General features: G+C 36.3%; 1 protein-coding gene across 1 annotated transcript in view; it reads left to right on the top strand.

Annotated features, from left to right (window-relative positions):
- The window catches only part of LOC144442123 (uncharacterized), a 29188-nt gene that overhangs the window by 9191 nt on the left and 268 nt on the right, over window positions 1–19729 (top strand). The window contains exons 4-7 of the mRNA XM_078131391.1: window positions 9659–9844; window positions 12940–13362; window positions 18484–18664; window positions 19270–19729. The exon at window positions 19270–19729 is cut by the window's right edge and continues 268 nt beyond it. Coding sequence (XP_077987517.1) covers window positions 9659–9844; window positions 12940–13362; window positions 18484–18664; window positions 19270–19378 — 899 coding nt within the window. The 3' untranslated portion in view covers window positions 19379–19729. The remainder of the gene's footprint in view (window positions 1–9658; window positions 9845–12939; window positions 13363–18483; window positions 18665–19269) is intronic.

Below are 19729 nucleotides of genomic sequence, written 5' to 3' on the forward strand. Positions count from 1 at the left end.
ACAACATATCTATATAAATATCACAACTAACCGTGCAACATTTCCGTGTTTTACCTCTTCCTTGTATCCTTATTTCAAAATCTAAAAATACATATCTCGATTTCATTATAGCTTAAGCCATACAACTACACACTTTTACAAAATTGAACATGTTGATGTTCTTTCATTTGAAAATGATGTATGTGACACTCATCAATCCCTGATACCATGAATGTCTGTCAATGTGGTAAGCGTATTGTCTTGTTTTGAACAAAGTAAATTATATATGAAATATAAGGAAATGAAAAAAAATGGGAAATTTACTTTTAAATGCGTAAGGCCGGATATTGGATCAACATGGTAGAACAGATAATATATTTCCTCATCCTTGTCTACATAAAAAGAAATGCTATTTAGAGCTCTTTCCAATAGATTTAATGTATCTTTACTTGTTGTTTCCCGGTTCATAACCCTGAAGTTAGGCATGCACAGACCCCTCCCCCATACAAGACAACCGATCAAAATGTGAATGGTTTGAGTGTGCACACTCATGTATCTGTGTAAATGGGAGATGGGAATGCAGTTGTATATTGAACATAATCAAGTACATCACAAAACCGTGGTATTCGTAGGATATACCATGTTCCTCTTTGTATATCCTTTACTTACCTTTGTGTACATGTGCGATCGAAATTCGCAATTGTGTCGGTTCGAAAGTTAACCAGATTTAAACTGAATGCCTTACGTAAGGGTATAGTCTTGCAAATTTTATGATTTATGCAAGAAATTTAACTCTATATCTGTGATTTTTCAAGTCCCAATGAAAGTAAGTTGTCAAAAATGTTCTTTAAATGCCCGCCTCCTATTCTCAGCACAGGAAGCTTGCCATCCTCGACTAGATACCCGGGATATGCACACCTGTCAAGTTTCCACGGCAAATAATAAACGAAATTCAAACACACATAACATTGCTATAATTACGCATCTGAAAGTTTACATACTTCAGGGTAAGCATCGTACAGTTTAACAACTTTAATACAGTGAAGTGGTACGGTATAATTGCCCTACTTCGTCACTGGGTAAAAAGTGTACACATTCCTATTTCGACCGACTTACGTACCATCTAGTATCTGCTCCAAATCCTATAAGTTTCTGCTGCACCAACACAACAATATCGGCATGTGCGTGTTGAACTTCCTTCTGTCCCACCACGAGTTTACAAGTCAGTCTGTCTACTCGTTGCATGTAGACTATTTCACACTCCTTTAATCACTATGGGAAAACTGTCAAGATAATTTGTTGAGCGGCGTGCCCTCACTGTACACTGATTATATAGAGGTCATTGTATAAGTCACCATTATTGATACCTTGTTGCGAAATTTTCTTCATAGGCTAGGCGAGGCTTGTTTTTTTTCCATATTTTGACCACATATATTTCGGTATAAATTGTAGATTATTACACTCGATAAATATGTGAGAGTGTATTTATATCCTGCGATACAGAGCTAGATAAATGATTATGTACAAGCCTTGCAACAAACAGCGGTAGTTTGTTATTGGGAAAAATCGGAAAAGAACACGGTAAAAAGGAGACGGTTCGAGGTTAATATAATACTTCCTAAAGTTCTAATCAAATCTAAAAATATACAATTTCTCTTTATTCATCTGCGCATTAGTGTGTGAAATTTGAAAATGACATATGTCCATATTTGACGAAATTGAAACAATGATAGATATTTCACATGTTTGTGAACTCCGCGCTCATTGTAAACATATTTTTGCTTTCTAGTGAGATTGCATCACTTAAATACCCTGCCTCGATCTTCTTTTTTCTCATGTTTGTCCAGCCAATGCAGAGTGCAGATCCAAAGGAAACACACAATAACTCTCCCTACATCAATTGCTCCTTCGGGGAAGACAACTGCAGAACTAATCATGAACAATTAACAAACATTTGCGTCGTTACACCACTTTAGGCAATGCTTGCTGACCAGAAACAACAACTTTCGTTTGTGTGGCCACCTCATCTAATTACCGAAATATGCCAATGAATTATTAAAACTAAAAGCTAAATCGATAATACTTTCAGGACAGTTGCTCTGTGGTATCGCAAATGTATGTACCAAGTTATAATGAATTTGCAGCGTGCACTCTTGAGATATAGCCTCATTACCGAAAACCATTAATTACGTAAATTGCTCACTAATATTCATGGGATGTTTACCAAAACCTAATCAGTTTTTGCCATTACCCTATGAAACACGTCTACAAAATTTTGCTTGAATTGAGCCAGTCGTTTTTTTAGAAAAATGGTGACACACACAGAGACTTCATCCCTAATATATAGACTTCCTTACAGAAGGGAAAACTGATGGTTTATCAGGATTTGTGATATCATACGTTTCAATTGCATGCGGATATGTATTTTAAGCACCGATTGCTACGCCTATATCGCATTGCATACATGACATTTAAAACGGAAATTCTGGTTGTTGAACTCCAATAGTGATACTCGACTGTGTTGAATACAGACGTAACAAACTTCAACCATGTATCACTAGAACCATTCTGACAGTTGCTTGTTGTAACCAGCGTGCGAAATTAACGCCGGTCCTTCGGCCCGAGACCAACAGATTTCCGTTCGGACCGACAGTTTTTCAGAATTACAACAACGTATCGGTCCTTATGACCGATTGAAATTTGGAGTAAATAATAACATTTATTCAAAGATATATCCAATTTCACCTACATGAATCTGATCTTGTGTTACCTATTTTACTCTCGACACCTCGTTCAAGTCAAGCGACACAGAGCTAGCTCGCTAGTGTTGTTGCCAATGTTGATATCATGTCTACATATGACGTAGCATGCAGCATTTACTTTATGAAATTATGTTAGCAAACACATGATTGGCTGAATTCTCTAATAAATTATTTTTGTCTTGTCTAATCAGAACGTCTTAGACATGCAGATTCATTTTACGCATTCAGCACATGCGTCTTTTTCCACCATGATATCGTAAAGTTTACTTTTCGAAGTGTATGAAACTTTTAACGTACGCGTGTTTGAGACAGTTCCACGTTGCATTTATAAAGTATGTGGCGATATTTAGAAGGCGGCAATGAGCTTCCGAAGAAGAAGACGAAACAGACACTGTTTTTTTAAAGGCTGGTATTAAAGCCGGTAAATGTTAAAGCGGGTTTCCCGATCAATTTACCAGAGTTCCCCATGTCTGTGGCCATGATCAAAACAAACTGACGGAAAACATATAAACTACTCTGAAAACGGCGTTTTCACTAATAAAGAAGGCAGGTACACTTCGTAAAATATCTTCGGTACGATAGGTTTTTTTTGTAAAAACAGTAAAGAAAATGCGTAGTCTGGTTGCTCTCAATTTGATGCGATAATGTACGTCCTGTCATGTTGTAATCAACGTATTTTAGAAATGTTGCATTTTTGTTGCCATTGTTGTATCTGGAAAATTATTGCATCATGCCAAACACGGGTACATAGTGGATGACACATTACAGTACAGTTACCATATCACGTTCCCACGTCAAAAAAAAACTCGCACTGTAAGACATGTTTAGCCATAGTTCTCTTCATCATGGTCAGATTTCTTACACAAACAGTCAGAGACGATACTCAATACACCACGGTAGGGTATACGGGTAGGGCTTTATTGGGGGAGGGGGGGGGCTTCATTACATATTTGTAAAGACTGAAGGAAGACGAAACCGCTCCGTGTCACTATGTGGATGGAAATTGAAATAAAGCAAATACACAGTTTTCAAGAGGGATAGTTATGGGACAAAACTTTCTGCTATGATGATTTTGTGGGTCTACGTTCCCTAGAGTTGGAAAGCTACATCAGCTGTTGCCACAGACGATGAATCAGACTTTGGATTATGTGATTCAGAATTTAGTGAATCGTACAGAGAGGAAGGAGAGGACTGTGATCTCTTAGAGATTGCAGATAATGTAGATTTATTGATTCATTCACCCATATTATCTACAATCTATGGATATGTATTTCTATGATGGAATGAATACATTCAGTCTCAGACCACTATAGTCTATAGGAACATATTATGCGAGAATGAATATTCATAGTCTCTGGGTTCATAGTTACAAATGAAATCTCTACTCACGTGCTCACAGAGTCAAAAATTACTTGGTTGTGAATCCAAAATTTACATCCAAGTTATTTTTTGACTCAGTCTGTGAGTGGAAATTTTATGAAATAATAGTGGATAGTAAATAATTCGTTGCACTCTCTTTTACTTTTATATCTAAAGATATGTTGTATCATATTAAGGTTCTAAATCATTTAATCTGTAAATGGGAGGGGGGAGCGGGGGTGTAGATACAGGTCGTGAACATGAACTGCATTGAGTAGGGACCAGCAGTTTTCCAGCAGCATTTGCTACATGTCGGTCCTTATGACCAGTAGTCATTTTCCCTTAAGTTCACACACTGGTTGTAACCTTTCTCACAAGGCGTACTACTTGTAGGACTAAATGGCGACGTTAAACTCTATACGGGCAATTATTGTACTCATTACTGTAGTCAATGTGACATTGGGTAAGTTACAATGTGTTTCATATTGTTTCGTGATTGATATTGATGCAGGCTATCAATGATAAAGCACCCAAGGTACTGTTGCATTGCCTGAAAGCTTGAAATTATGGAAAAAGACGTAAAGGCCTAAGACACTTGCCATTACTACAGTTCAATTACACTTGCAGGACTGAGAATTGTTTATACTTTCCTCTTATTTTGTTTGTTTGTTTGTTTGTTTGTTTGACTTTATTTAAACTCGATAAATTGTTGAGCGAAAGGCTCTTCTAACACTATGTCGAGTAAGGTAAATTTACAATATTTACATGTGTGAACACAAATTAATAACGCCAGGTGAACGTAACTCACTACTAGAAACACAAATGTTTCGCCATATATTTGAGGCGTCATTTTATACTCCCCTTTTCCCTGTTTGCATTTCCTTTTTAGCTCGTTTTAAACTTTGTTATTAAATACTTGCTATCATATTGAGTAATTTCTTGCGATGAAATCTGAGGATCACACATTTTTGTCTTCAAAAGAAAGTTCTTCCTTAACCTTGTCATCCTCATCTTCCTTCTTTGTCCATACTTGACGACAACAGATTATTTTAAAGGCAAAATCAGAATGTATCAAATGTTAATGACGTGATGAAACTGCTATCAAAAGCTTGACTTAATTCTGTCCTCTTTGAAACTTGAACAAAGGTCAGCAGGTTCGAGGCAGTATATGAAGAAATATTTCTTTTGAGAGAATAACCTTGTTTATCTGTTTACTCCCTTTAAATATGACTAGAACAGGTCACAGATCATCAGGTTTATTTTCGTTAAGTTTTAGCTTAATTTCCTATACTTCATTTTTCCTTCCGTAAGGAAGGAGATACTTTAAAGCAGAAATGTGAGTGTGTGTCCTAATTTTTCTAAAAATCGACTATCTAATGAAATTTGGAATGTATAATCTATAGGGGAATGGCTAGACCTGATTAGGATTTGAGCCAGATCTGTTAATGTTTAATTAGAGAAATTTGCATATCAATGAAATCATTTAATTAAGCAATATCTTAAGACTGCATACTTCGATTTCAATATAATTTAGTATATTCGTTAAACATAACAACATACATTTGTCATATAAAATTTGTTGATATACCTTACAGTGTTAATGAATAATTTGCATAATTAATTATTGTGGTAATTAGGCTATATCTTAAGAATGCATACTTCAAATTCAATATAATTTAGTACATATATTAACCATAAGAAAACCCATATGTCCTATCAAGTTTGTTGATGTACATTACAACTGTTAATGAATAATTTGCATAATTAATGATTTTCGGTAATTAGACTATCTTAAGAATACATACTTCAATTTCAATATAATTCAGGATACACATTAAACATAACAATCGCATATGTCCTGTAAAGCTTGTTGATGTACCTTACAGTGTTAATGAGTACTTTGCATAATTAATTATTTTCGGTAATTAGGCTATATCTTGAGACTGCATAATTCAATTTTGTTATGCATTAAAATCACTCTAGATATAAAGTACTCAGTCAGACTCCAAATGAGTTATAGCATCTTACAACCAGATTTAGAATGAATGCCTCCCATAAGGGAAATGTTGTCTAAAGTGGTGCGACAATGCGATAATTTTTTTTTACATTCTCAACAAATGTTAATCAAATTACTTATCATTGCAGTTACTGTTGTTTTATTTAGTACGTTATAGCAAGTGTGTATGTGGGGCATATGTCATAGGCTAGTTCATGAGTAGTTTTGCAGTTGTCTTCACAGGTGGCAATTAATGTAGGGAGAGTTACTTTTGTGTTTTCCCTTTTATCTGCAGACTGAATTGGCTTACAGAAGAAAAAAAAATAATGCGGGAAGGGGGATACTTAAGTGATGGGCACTGACCAGAAAAATAATTGTTTTTGGCCATTAAAACTCTTTCTACGGTGAGTGCTATGCTACAACGTTCTATAAAGCTTCACATTACATGTGGTCGTTGGCCAGGAGATCACTCACAGCAATGGGCAAATAGCAATCAATGAGAAAAAAATAACTTATTGCATATGTTCTGTTGTATCCAACAATTGTCTATAGGAATGACAATCTCAAAACTTAGCCCTTACGGAAGGGATTCAGTTTAAATGTGGATTCTTCCGTAAGGAAGAGATGTATTTATTGGGTGAAAGGCTGTGTGTGTCTGTGTGTGTCTGTCTGTCTGTCTGTCTGTCTGTCTGTCTGTCTGTCTGTCTGTCTGTCTGTCTGTGTCATCGTTTTCTCCAAAACGGCTGTCTCAATTCAAATGAAATTTTGAACACGTTCCGTTGGGTAATGGCAAGAACTGGTTAGGATTTGTTAAACATCCCATGAATATTAGTGAGCAATTTACGTAATTAATGGTTTTCGGTAATTAGGCTATATCTCAAGAATGCACTATTCAAATTCATTATAACTTGGTACATATATTTGCGATACCAAAAAGCGCACCTGTCCTAAAAATATTAGTAATGTAGCTTTTAGTTATAATAAGTTATTGGCATATTTTCGGTATGCCACAAAAAGAAAAAAAAAAATGTTTCTGCAATGTTGTCTAAAGTGGTGCGACTTTATCACATTTTCTAAAAAACGACTAGTGACAAGAACTGATTACGTTTCGGTAAACATCCCATGAATATTAACGAGCAATTTATAGAATTAATGGTTTCGGTAATTAGGCTATATCTGAAGAATGCACGTTTCAAATTCAATATAATTTAATACATACATTTGCGATACCAATGTGCACTTGCCCTGAAAATATTATTGATGTAGCTTTTAGTTTTAATAATTTTTATGTGTTGTTATGCCTATTATGGCTACTGCGCTCTTTGTCCTGTTTACACTTGCAGACCACAGGCACTTGCAACAATATCGATAATATGGGCCTGTTTAGCCAAATTTATATGAAATTGGTCAAATTAAATTACACATGTATTTGTGATCGCACAAGCCCACTCACCGCGAAACAAGCTTAAGGCTTCGGTCAGAATTTACTCTGTGTGTTTTGTTTTTTATTGGGGAGGGGGGGGGGGGCGAGGAGAAATTATAATGGTCCAAGTAGTAGTCATCTGGAACTAACCGGTACCTATTTGTTTCCTATTCCGCGAAGTGCCGACTGTGCGTAAAGGGTCAACAAGGGGGTCAAATTTGGCAAGCGAGTAATGAATATTCATAATGCAGTTTATTTACAACGATTTTGTTCGTACTTGTGCACTAGATATACATGTATGTCGACAGGTCCTATATTATTGTGCCAGTTTATTAATGTTTATGAATCAAGGAGATGCCTAAATTGGTTAATTTTCTTGCAATGGTCCTTCATTTATGTCTGCGCTGATACGTCTACTGTTAAGTTACAGTGGAAAGTTCTTGTGTATATCATTTACACTCCTTGATATTTTGCCGTGCTAGGACCTTATATCTTACATATATCAGATTATATGATTTTAGGATGAAGTGCCCTTGTAATTCGTACTTTTTATAACATTTACTGACCTATTTTCGTAATGTCAAGCCTACTTTAAAGATGCGTGTTGGCTTAAATATCGTTAGTTTTGTCAATGGCTAAGAACACTTGACAATAAAATCATACTCAAATACACATTACAATAATATAGAATATTAATTCAAAATTCTAAAACGATACAAATTTTGCCTATTATACTCGGAAAATTGATACAAAATTTGAAATTATAAGTCGAAATTTGAAAAAAATTGAACCGACGAGAAGTTCGCACCCTGTTGAATTCAGAAAATTGTGGGCTATGGGAAATTACACAAAATCACGGCATCGCCGTGGATACTCGTCATCTCATAAAACCCCTTGTTTTAACTTTTTTTATTTTACTGTTACTTCAACCAGTATCTGATATGACATGTCTCACTATGTCACCCTAAAAGTCTATCATTTTATTTTTTCGAATTTTAATCCCATTCCAAGTTTTCCGTCTTTCACTGGGCGGCCGCGTATTTTAGTACGCCAGGCATATGAATGTTTACGACTCTATGAAATATTGAAATTAAGTAACTATGGCTTTCATTATACCATATATTATGGTAATGAACATCATGTACATGATACATTAAGTTTGAAATTTGTATTCCGGTTTGCAGTATGGTAAATATGACCGTACTCGACTATGCTAAATTTAATTTACTGAGCTGTGAGCGCGTCAAGACGTGATTGTCCAGTGAAGGTGTATACGTGTAAAAGAAACAAAAAAGGGAGCGGTCGATCTGCAGCGGTACATGTTAAACCAGAAGATATAAATATTTTTCTTGACTGTCGCTTTATGTTACGATATTAATGAGCGTCCATGTCATTGCTTTTGAGGTGCTTGAATTACGATTTTTATTTTTAATATTGCGACATCCTGAAGGGTCAAATATTAATGCATTTTTGGTTAGCCTATTTGTTGTTTGGTCCGAGGCGCAGCCAGGACAACATAACAACTACCTTGATCTCTAGTTCTGTACCTATCTATCCAAAGACATGATTTATAGCCAACCACTTCACTACAAAGTACTTGTGCAGAAAGCAGGTTTCCATATCGAATTTGTTCATTGACATCACAATGCATATGAGCACCAGGGTTAGTAACAGAGCTATGGGTGGGTATAAACGGAAATATTGTTCGGATTGGGACTATAACCATGTTACAGTACGAGTCTTTGTCAGGTTAATGGAAATCCTTCCACACAAAACTCATGAAGGGCTAGAATATAATTATTTTGTAATCAAATTGTTTAATATAAATTTATAGCTAAAGATTATTTCTTTGTTTCCAATGTAAAATGAAACTGAGACGTTTCAGAAAATAGCAGGAAAAGTTTTTAAAAAAATTGTCGGCATGTAAAATATACAATTTGAATGTTCTTAGAACTTTAATATCATTTGAATGATTCAAGTGTAAAATAATGATGAAATACACTGAACAGTTACATAATTTTGTCCAATAAACTTTGGCTGAAAAGGCTAGAGGTTTGGGTTGGGGAAGGGGGTAAAACATTACGATAGTATAAATGGGTATATGAAGAACACTAAAGTGTTTTGACTACTTTTTTAAAGGGGACTCCCAAGTATGCCTATTTGAAGGAAAGGTATATGTTGAAGGTGATACATGGTCAAAAAATGAATGTGAAGACTGTGAATGCAAGGGAAGTAAAACCATTTGTGTCAGCCTAACATGTCCATTCCTCACCTGCCCTGATAAGTATAAACCCAAAGGAGAATGTTGTACTAAATGTACACCACGTGAGTATACAATCCTTGTTTATCGTACTTTTCTCATCTTCTTTTACTTTCATACTTTCCATTTTCATCTTTTTATGCTCTTTAATCATAATTTGAAAGCGAATATAGTTTGTTTGAATTTAAGTATTTTCAATTACACATTCACTATAGCCTATAGATACAATACAATAGCAATCAACGAAGATTTGAATATTCATATGTTTACTATTCGGTTGAACTCATGAATATATTCTAAAATAAATGCAAATGTATTAAAATCTCTTTCGACTATTTTTATGATCCGATTAGACAGGCGCTGGTCGGAAAGTACAGAAACGTCAGTCTCATACGCATAAAAGTACAGAATAAGCCATACATGTAATATTAATGCCCCAATACCAATTGATGTTACGGACCCGTTTTTATGTGACATGGGAAACTCATTTAAAATTTACATTTACTTTAGTTTTTCGAAGCTTGGAAATATTATCTCAAAAGCTATAAATTATACCTTAATAGAAACAAAAACCACAAGATCTGCCTAGGACTCGCTCACCCTCACAGGTCACTTCAATCAGCAATCAGATGCACCAAAATTGTTACTGTCATAACTTAATGGTATTATATGCTAATTTTAGATGACATTGCCTATTAAAGATGTGAAATGTTTGCCAAGATAGTCTAACAATGTCCTTAAAACTTCAAATCACCCCTAGAACCCCTAACAAGAGTTGGACATATCCCAGTCTCAAGCTCTTACCCTACCACTTACCGTCAAGATGCTGTTGAACTTTCTTTTTGAAATATTTCAATCCTATGTAACCTGTGTAGTCAATAATTATTATGATAGTGCTATGTAGTTGTTGTCTTTTAAATTTTGGACATTATTGCCTGAAAGTGTCTGAATAGTCTCAAAATTGGCTTCTAATTGTAAAAAAAACCAGAGCTTCTAGGGAGACCCCCTAGGACCCCCACAGGAGAGAGGCTGGTGCTCTCATTTAAAGCTTGAAAATTATTGTCTGAAAATGTCTTAATTGTCTCAAAATTGGCTTTTAAGTGTAACAAGAAGGTGGACACATCCCAGTCTCAAGCTCTTACCCAACCGCTTATTACTGTCAAGATGTTATCAAATTTTATCTAAAAATATTTAAATCCTATGTAGTTGCTTTTTACACGTAAAGCTTGGACATTATTGCCTGAAAGTGTCTGAATAGTCTCAAAATTGGCTTGCTTTTAAGAGTGAAAAACCGCCAGGGCTTCAAGGGGGAGACCTAGAGCCCTCACCCCCCTCACCCCCCCCAAAGGAGTGTACATATTCCCTTCTCAAGGTTTTCCTCCTACCTTTCACTGTCAAGATGCTATATTAAACTCCTTCTTTGAATATATTTAACCTGTGTAGTCAATAATTATTATGATAGTGCTATCCCGGGGTCTTATTTATAAAGTATTTGCAGTGAAGCAGTCACCGACCGGTCCTTAATTACTGCTGGAGACCGCCCGAGGTGATAAATAGACCGACCAAGGTGAAACATGGGGTTCAAATACTACTACTCTAATAAGTTTATATCTAAACACCCCTAATCATAACCGCTATATATTGATCCTAGACATAACAATTCGCAACCTCAATTACTGTTTTTTTTATGTACCGACACTTGTCCACAACACAACAGTATACGGGCTCAATACATAGTGCTTGTCAGTGTCAACATGGTCCAGTCAAAGAAAAAATAGTTGTAAACTCACTGTCACAAGTCTATTTAAAATGCATAGGAGCAACTGAAACATTTGCGGACCATTTCTTTTTTTTTTTTCAAATACAGGCTAAAACGCACGTGTCACTGAAAGTCCCAGGTGATCAACTCAACCCTGAAACCATAAAAGTGCCTTACACTGACGAGTTATTCTGTAACCGGAAAACAACAATCGCGACCACACATTATTCTGCTTTAGGTTATTATATACTGGTTATGATTAGGGGTATTTAGGTATCAACGTATATCAATAGTTGAACCCCTAGTTTTATTTCGGCCAGTCTATTTTTGACTCCGACAGTCCCTGGCCGTCTCGGGCAGTTATTAGTAGGACCGCATCGCATTCGGCCGGTCGTGCGTGTACCCAGAGACCACTACCTTCTATAGTGGTCTGAGGTGTACCGGACAACACGTGTACAGTCACGTGCAACTATAAGTCCATTGTAATATTTTTTCAACAAGTTTTCTTTCTAAGGGACACTTTTACATCGTATAAATACGCGGATGTACTGTAACTTATTTTTGCAACAATTTGGCAAGATAGCTTAAAGTGACGAAGTTAGGGGGCCTTTTATTGGTCAAATTTAAGGGACACAAACTGAGTCTAGTATAAATTATCAAAATGGCTATGACATTGATTTACTGGGAACCATTGTTTACATGTATTTTAATGTGATTGAACTGTTTCAATAAAATGTAGCAAGATGAATTAAGACCTTTGTTCTTGTCAGTTAATTGGGCTTGGCGTCAAAGTAGTAAGTAGATGCTGATTAGTAATTAGGAACGATAACTTAGACAGTAAGCATTCACTGTTTTCCGAGCAACGTCCGTCAGATGGTGGATTTTGAGGAAAATATGGAACACTGGTTGCCATGGTGGTAGGTAAAGACTAAAAGATGTGTAGGAATACTGGTGGTGGGTTAGTTGAGAGAGAGCTGGGGCAGAAGAATACTAGAGAGATGGTGGGCTAAGGTGGGTGAATACAAAAGGGATGAAAAATCACTCTTTTCGGCTTTGCTAGTACCGGATCCCATACCCAATTACTGCTAATGTTGCTTTGGTCTCAACAAATCTATTCAAACTGTATTTTAAAATCCATTGTAATAAGGAGTGAAAACAATTGAACCTCAGTTGTTCTCCTGCTAGACTGTAAGATATGTCAAGTTGTTCCGCCCTCACAGGCCTCATCTCATTGGTTGGTTTGAGCGATGTGTGATGAGGACGTCCTGTCACGACGTACCTTACAGACTATATTCACTGGCATAAATGTAGGTTATACTATACTCTACCAGATTGATTTATAAACATACACATTCTAGTTTCTTTTCATGCCATATCTTGATACTGGTCTTTATCTTTCAGGTGTTGTAATTACTAATACAGAAATTGATTTAGCACCTGACACTAAAACAATAGAAGGCCTGTACAAGAACAAAGTCAACTTCGATGTGACTGCATTATATGATGATACTACAACAAGTATAATTGGTACAAAACTCTGGAGACTCAATGCCTGGCATAGTAAGAGCCCGAACGGTAAAGGGGAACAATTATCGTATATAAGAAATGTATTAATCCCTGAGCAAGTGAACACACCTGTGACAATTGGCTTACCGATAACATTTTTAGATGTGATGCATACTATCAATATGCAGAATCAAGTGTGTTCTGAGACCCCTTATCTCTGTGTTGAGATACTCAAAAATCCAAAGTCAAAACCAAAGTTCAAGTTAGATGCTGAACCAGAAGATGCAACAATAGCCTGTGCACCCTTACCATGTAATGGTAAGTCTCTGTTTTTGCTTTACTGAAGTTATGCAATGGGCAGTGGGTTGAATACTGGGTAGAGAATGGGTAGAAAGTGGTAATGGGTTGAATACTGAGTAGAGAATGGGTAGAAAGTGGCAATGGGTTGGTTTCTTGGTAGAGAATGGGTAGAAAGTGACAGTGTGTTTGATATTGGTTAGAGAATGGGTAGTGAGTGACAGTGAGTTGGATTCTGGGTAGACAGTGGGTAGCAAGTGATAGTAGGTTGGATACTGGGTAGAGAATGGGTAGAAAGTGACAGTGGGTTGGATACTGGTTAGAGAATGGGTAGAAAGTGGCAATGGGTTGGATGCTGGGTAGACTGGGTAGAAAGTGACAGTGGGTTGGATACTGGGTAGAGAATGGGTAGAAAGTGACAGTGGGTTGGATACTGGGTAGACAGTGGGCAGAAAGTGACAGTGGCTTGGAAACTGGGTAGAGAGTGAGTAGAACGTTGTAATGGGTTGGATTCTGGGTAGAGAATAGGTAGAAAGTGACAGTGGGTTGGATACTGGTTAGAGAATGGGTAGTGAGTGGCAGTGAGTTGGATTCTGGGTAGACAGTTGGTAGTAAGTGACAGTAGGTTGGATACTGGGTAGAGAATGGGTAGAAAGTGAGAGTAGGTTGAATACTGGGTAGACAGCGGGTAGAAAGTGACAGTGGGTTGGATATTAGGTAGACAGTGGGTAGAAAGTGACAGTGGGTAGGATACTGGGTAGAGAATTGGTAGACAGTGGTAATGGGTTGGATACTGGGTAGAGAATGGGTAGAAAGTGGCAATGGGTTGGATACTGGGTAGACAGTGGGTAGAAAGTGACAGTGGCTTGGAAACTGGGTAGAGAGTGGGTAGAAAGTGACAGTGGGTTGGATACTGGGTAGAGATTTGGTAGACAGTGACAGTGGGTTGGATACTGGGTAGAGAATTGGTAGACAGTGGTATTGGGCTGGATACTGGGTAGAGAATAGGTAGAAAGTGACAGTGGGTTGGATAATGGGTAGAGAATTGGTAGACAGTGACAGTGGGTTGGATACTGGTTAGAGAATGGGTAGAAAGTGGCAATGGATTGGATACTGGGTAGACAGTGGGTAGAAAGTGACAGTGGGTTGGATACTGGGTAGAGAATGGGTAGAAAGTGGCAATGGGTTGGATACTGGGTAGACAGTGGATAGAAAGTGACAGTGGCTTGGAAACTGGGTAGAGAGTGGATAGAAAGTGGTAATGGGTTGGATTCTGGGTAGAGAATGGGTAGAAAGTGACAGAGGGTTGGATACTGGTTAGAGAGTGGATAGTGAGTGGCAGTAAGTTCGATGTTGGGTAGACAGTTGGTAGCAAGTGACAGTAGGTTGGATACTGGGTAGAGAATGGGTAGAAAGTGAGAGTAGGTTGAATACTGGGTAGACAGCTGGTAGAAAGTGACAGTGGGTTGGATACTAGGTAGACAGTGGGTAGAAAGTGACAGTGGGTTGGATAATGGGTAGAGAATAGGTAGAAAGTTGCAATGGGTTGGAAACTGGGTGGAGAATGGGTTGAAAGTGGCAATGGGTTGGATACTGGGTAGAGAATGGGTTGAAAGTGGCAATGGGATGGACACTGGGTAGAGAATGAGTCGTAACTGGGAATGGGTTGGATACTGGGTAGAGAATAGATAGAACGTGGCAATGGGCTGGATACTGGGTAGAGAATGGGTAGAAAGTGACAATGGCTTTATATACTGGGTAGAGAATGGGTTGGGAGACGGGGTAGAGAATGGGTAAAATGTACTTTCACTATTAAAATGATTACAAAGTATAACGATCATTCACAACACAATTTTAAAGAGCTGGCCTAGTATTACAATAGACTTTGAGATGTGATTTTGATATTAGTGTTATAAAAAGGTGTACTGAGGGACCATTTACCCAGTTAATACCATTTCCAGTTAATCTAATGTGTTATAACAAATATGTATGAATCTGAACTAAGTGAGATGTGTTCAGGTGTGGTAATCACTGACAACAGTATCAGTGTATCAAGTGATGCCAAACTGAAAGAAAACAGTCCCCTAAACCCAATCATCTTAGACATTGACTATGGTACTGATGATGAGGGCGCATCAGTATTCGGGGAAGATTTGTGGAAGCTCAGTGTCCATGGCAACAATAAACCAGATGGCAGTGGTGATAGTATTCCATTGGGAGACCAAGTACTGACAGATGTACAACCAGATCAACCATTGATTGGTGGCAAGCCATTGTCATTCTCATCCGTGTCAACCAACCTAGAGCTGACTGGCATTAAGTGTGAAGAGATTCCATTTGTATGTTTGACACTATTTATAGGTGACAATTCTAGTCGAGAGTTCACGTTGACCGGCAAACCTGATGATGGTGTAATGACTGGTTGTGCTCCAGTACCTTGTACCAGTAAGCAAAAGTGTGTGTGTGTGTGTGTGTGTGTGTGTGTGTGTGTGTGTGTGTGTGTGTGTGTGTGTGTCCGTCCGTCTGTCTGGCTGTTATGCAGAGACTGTTGACCGTCAAATGTGTATCAATTAGCAGTAGAAAGTGTAAAGAAGATTCATATTTTGGTTATTACAAATCAAATGTGTTGTCTGAAGGATGAACTTCCCAATTTCTGACTTTAGTATCAACGCACTTTATTTTAAGTAAGATAAATGCATAAACTTCCATCCATCAATGTCTTGTTATAGTGTATGTACCTTTGATCATAGGTGTTTTGTAGGTAACCATCTTTTACCAACATTTTCAGAACGACTCGTGTTTAATTAATGGCAAGTGTTATGCACTAATGGAGAATAGTGTATTTAATGAATGTCTACAATGTCAACCTGATAATTCAACATCTGCCTGTAATTCTAGTAAGCATTGTATTGACATATTCATTGTTTACCTATAAGGTAAACATTGTATTGACATCCATTGCTTCCTTATAATGTAAACATTGTATTGACATCCATTGCTTCCTTATAATGTAAACATTGTATTGACATCCATTGCTTCCTTATAATGTAAACATTGTATTGACATCCATTGCTTCCTTATAATGTAAGCATTGTATTGACATCCATTGCTTCCTTATAATGTAAACATTGTATTGACATCCATTGCTTCCTTATAATGTAAACATTGTATTGACATCCATTGCTTCCTTATAATGTAAACATTGTATTGACATATTCATTGCTTCCCTATAAGGTAAACATTGTATTGACATCCATTGCTTCCTTATAATGTAAACATTGTATTGACATCCATTGCTTCCTTATAATGTAAACATTGTATTGACATCCATTGCTTCCTTATAATGTAAACATTGTATTGACATCCATTGCTTCCTTATAATGTAAACATTGTATTGACATCCATTGCTTCCTTATAATGTAAGCATTGTATTGACATCCATTGCTTCCTTATAATGTAAACATTGTATTGACATCCATTGCTTCCTTATAATGTAAACATTGTATTGACATATTCATTGCTTCCCTATAATGTAAACATTGTATTGACATATACAGTGCTTCCCTATAAGGTAAACATTGTATTGACATCCATTGCTTCCTTATAATGTAAACATTGTATTGACATATTCATTGCTTCCCTATAAGGTAAACATTGTATTGACATATTCATTGCTTCCCTATAAGGTAAACATTATATTGACATATACAGTGCTTCCCTATAAGGTAAACATTGTATTGACATATTCATTGCTTTCCTATAAGGTAAAGATTGTATTGACATATTCATTGCTTCCATATAAGGTAAACATTGTATTGACATATTCAGTGCTTCCCTATAAGGTAAACATTGTATTGACATATTCATTGCTTCCCTATAAGGTAAATATTGTATTAACATATTCATTGCTTCCCTATAAGGTTAACATTGTATTAGCATATGCATTGCTTCCCTATAAGGTAAACATTAGTATATTAACACATTCATTGATTACATACAATGTAAACATGCGTATATAAGGTAAATGTTAATATTCACTCATCCCCTCTTAGAAGCAATATATCACTTATATATTCATGTAATAGGTTACAGAACAAAGGGTCTTTTTTACGGTAATACATAACTAACCATTAATTTGCAAATACTATATACCACGTACTAAATGGTTTACTTTATGTTTAAATGCATACATAGAAGAGTACAGGTCATAACATCCCCCACTCCAAACAGAAACTTTGAAGAAATTACAGTTGTTATTGAGTCGCTTATGGCACAAAATGACTATTATACTGTTTCCAATGTGACCATCCCACTTAATGTGGAATTTTCAACCCCAACCCCTCAAAGCTGCCCCTGCCGGTTAACAATGACCATCACCAAAACAGATTACCATACACATGTAAACATTAGTAATAACATAGTCATTGTTTCCTATACAGTATTAAAACATTAAGGTTTCATTATTTATATATGTCGTAAACATTTTCATTATCGAATCCATTATTTCCATATATGGCCTGTATCCTAAAATTGGCCATATGGATGAGGATTTAATATTTCATTTTGGATTTTAATTTATGGAACAATTTTATCATGACTTCCTACTTGAAAATCAACGTGACACAACATAGATAAAGTGTCAATACATTGCACAAAGCTAAACAATGTGTAAAAAGATTGTTATTGAACGTACAATAACAAAGATTTTAATGCATTTAATGCAATGTAAAAACAAGGACTTGGCATATGTTATTTCATATTCATTGTGCTAGTAGGAAGTCATAATAAAATTGTTATATAAATTAAGAATCCAAAATAAATACCCAATCCGCATGCTTATGGCCACTTTAACTCGTGTAACACATTAATTGTTTTAGTATGAGGTAAGCATCGGCATCGGAAGTATAGCCTTCACATATTTAACTTTATTAAGTATTGACATATTGTTTCCATATAAGTTTAGCGGTATCAGTGTTAACATATTGTTTCCATTTAAGGGTAGAGGAATCAGTGTTAACATATTGTTTCCATATAAGGGTAGAGGAATCAACAAAATCATTTAAATAAACTAAACATCATTGCTATCTGCCTTTAGAATCAGAAACCATTTAATGTAACCTATTTGTTTAACGATATTTACAGATGGTTCCTTCAACAATAGTGATGATACTGTAATGCCTGTCACAACACTTTCCTATCCTAACATTACGCCAATCAAGCCAGCAGAAGAAAACACAGAGGAATGTATGTTGCCAGTCATCATTACTGCATCATGTGTACCAATTGCTATAATCACTGTAATTGTTGTCGTTTGCGTACGAAGGTATGTGAAAACATATTAAAACAGTGGAATTTCTCTACAAGGACTGTTGTAGATGGCTCATGACAACCTCCACCCCCTGCTATTGAGATATTCTTACTCGAATTTGGACGCATACTGTGAATGATAGGACTAAACATCAACACAGGCTCACTATTCATATACATTATATAACGTCTTCAATGGAACCGGTTGGCAATGTTGTGTGTAATTGTTTATAATTTGACTCAGCAAACTGTTAACTTCACCTACTATTTTACTGAATTTCAAAACGACACTGTTCAGATCACTGGAAATGTTCATAGTTTTTTTTACAGTAACAGTTTACTGTAACATATACAGGTTCACAAACCTGGCAACACTTACATTACTTTCCAACTTTTATATCATTCGATTTCTTTGGAGAGAACTTCTCGTCCATGAAACCACCAATAATCAACATTTCTAGTCTATATGTTGTCGAAACGTAAATTTTCGGGGGAAAAACATGCATTGAACGAATATTGTTTATTGTTCATGTCAAGTATGTATTTAATTTAATCACCAATTGGTTGAAGCAAAGTTAATAATCTTATCAAAATAAGTATTCTTTTCTGTTGATATTACAGCTCGCGTAAGAAGAAGCGAACCGTTACAGATGATGCACCTATTGAATATGAGGAGATTGAAATAACGAAACAAGACAAGGAATCACCAATTTACAATGTAATCGAATAAATGTATAAGCTCTTGTGATGGAACAAATTGTCATAAGAATTTCACAACTTTTATGGAAGTGTCTCTGGATTGGCGTTCCCCTCTAACCAGGCGAAGTGTAGCATCTAATAGACCTACCCCTGTCCAATTACGCAAATACTGCACAGAGACATGTTGTATAATAAAGTTTAAAGTCTTTATTTCCTGTGCACATATATAATGTAATGTAGCACAAGGAATGTTGTATAATGAATGGTTCTTAGACAGTAATGTCTTTAGGGGCGAGAAGGTAATCTGGCCGCTGCTACTGGTTTATAGCATAAAATTTAACGATAAATGTCCTACCAGGGACTCGGAGCATAAAACACAAAT

The sequence above is a fragment of the Glandiceps talaboti genome, chromosome 11 (genome assembly GCF_964340395.1).
Source record: "Glandiceps talaboti chromosome 11, keGlaTala1.1, whole genome shotgun sequence".
Classification (NCBI taxonomy): Eukaryota; Metazoa; Hemichordata; class Enteropneusta; family Spengelidae; genus Glandiceps; species Glandiceps talaboti.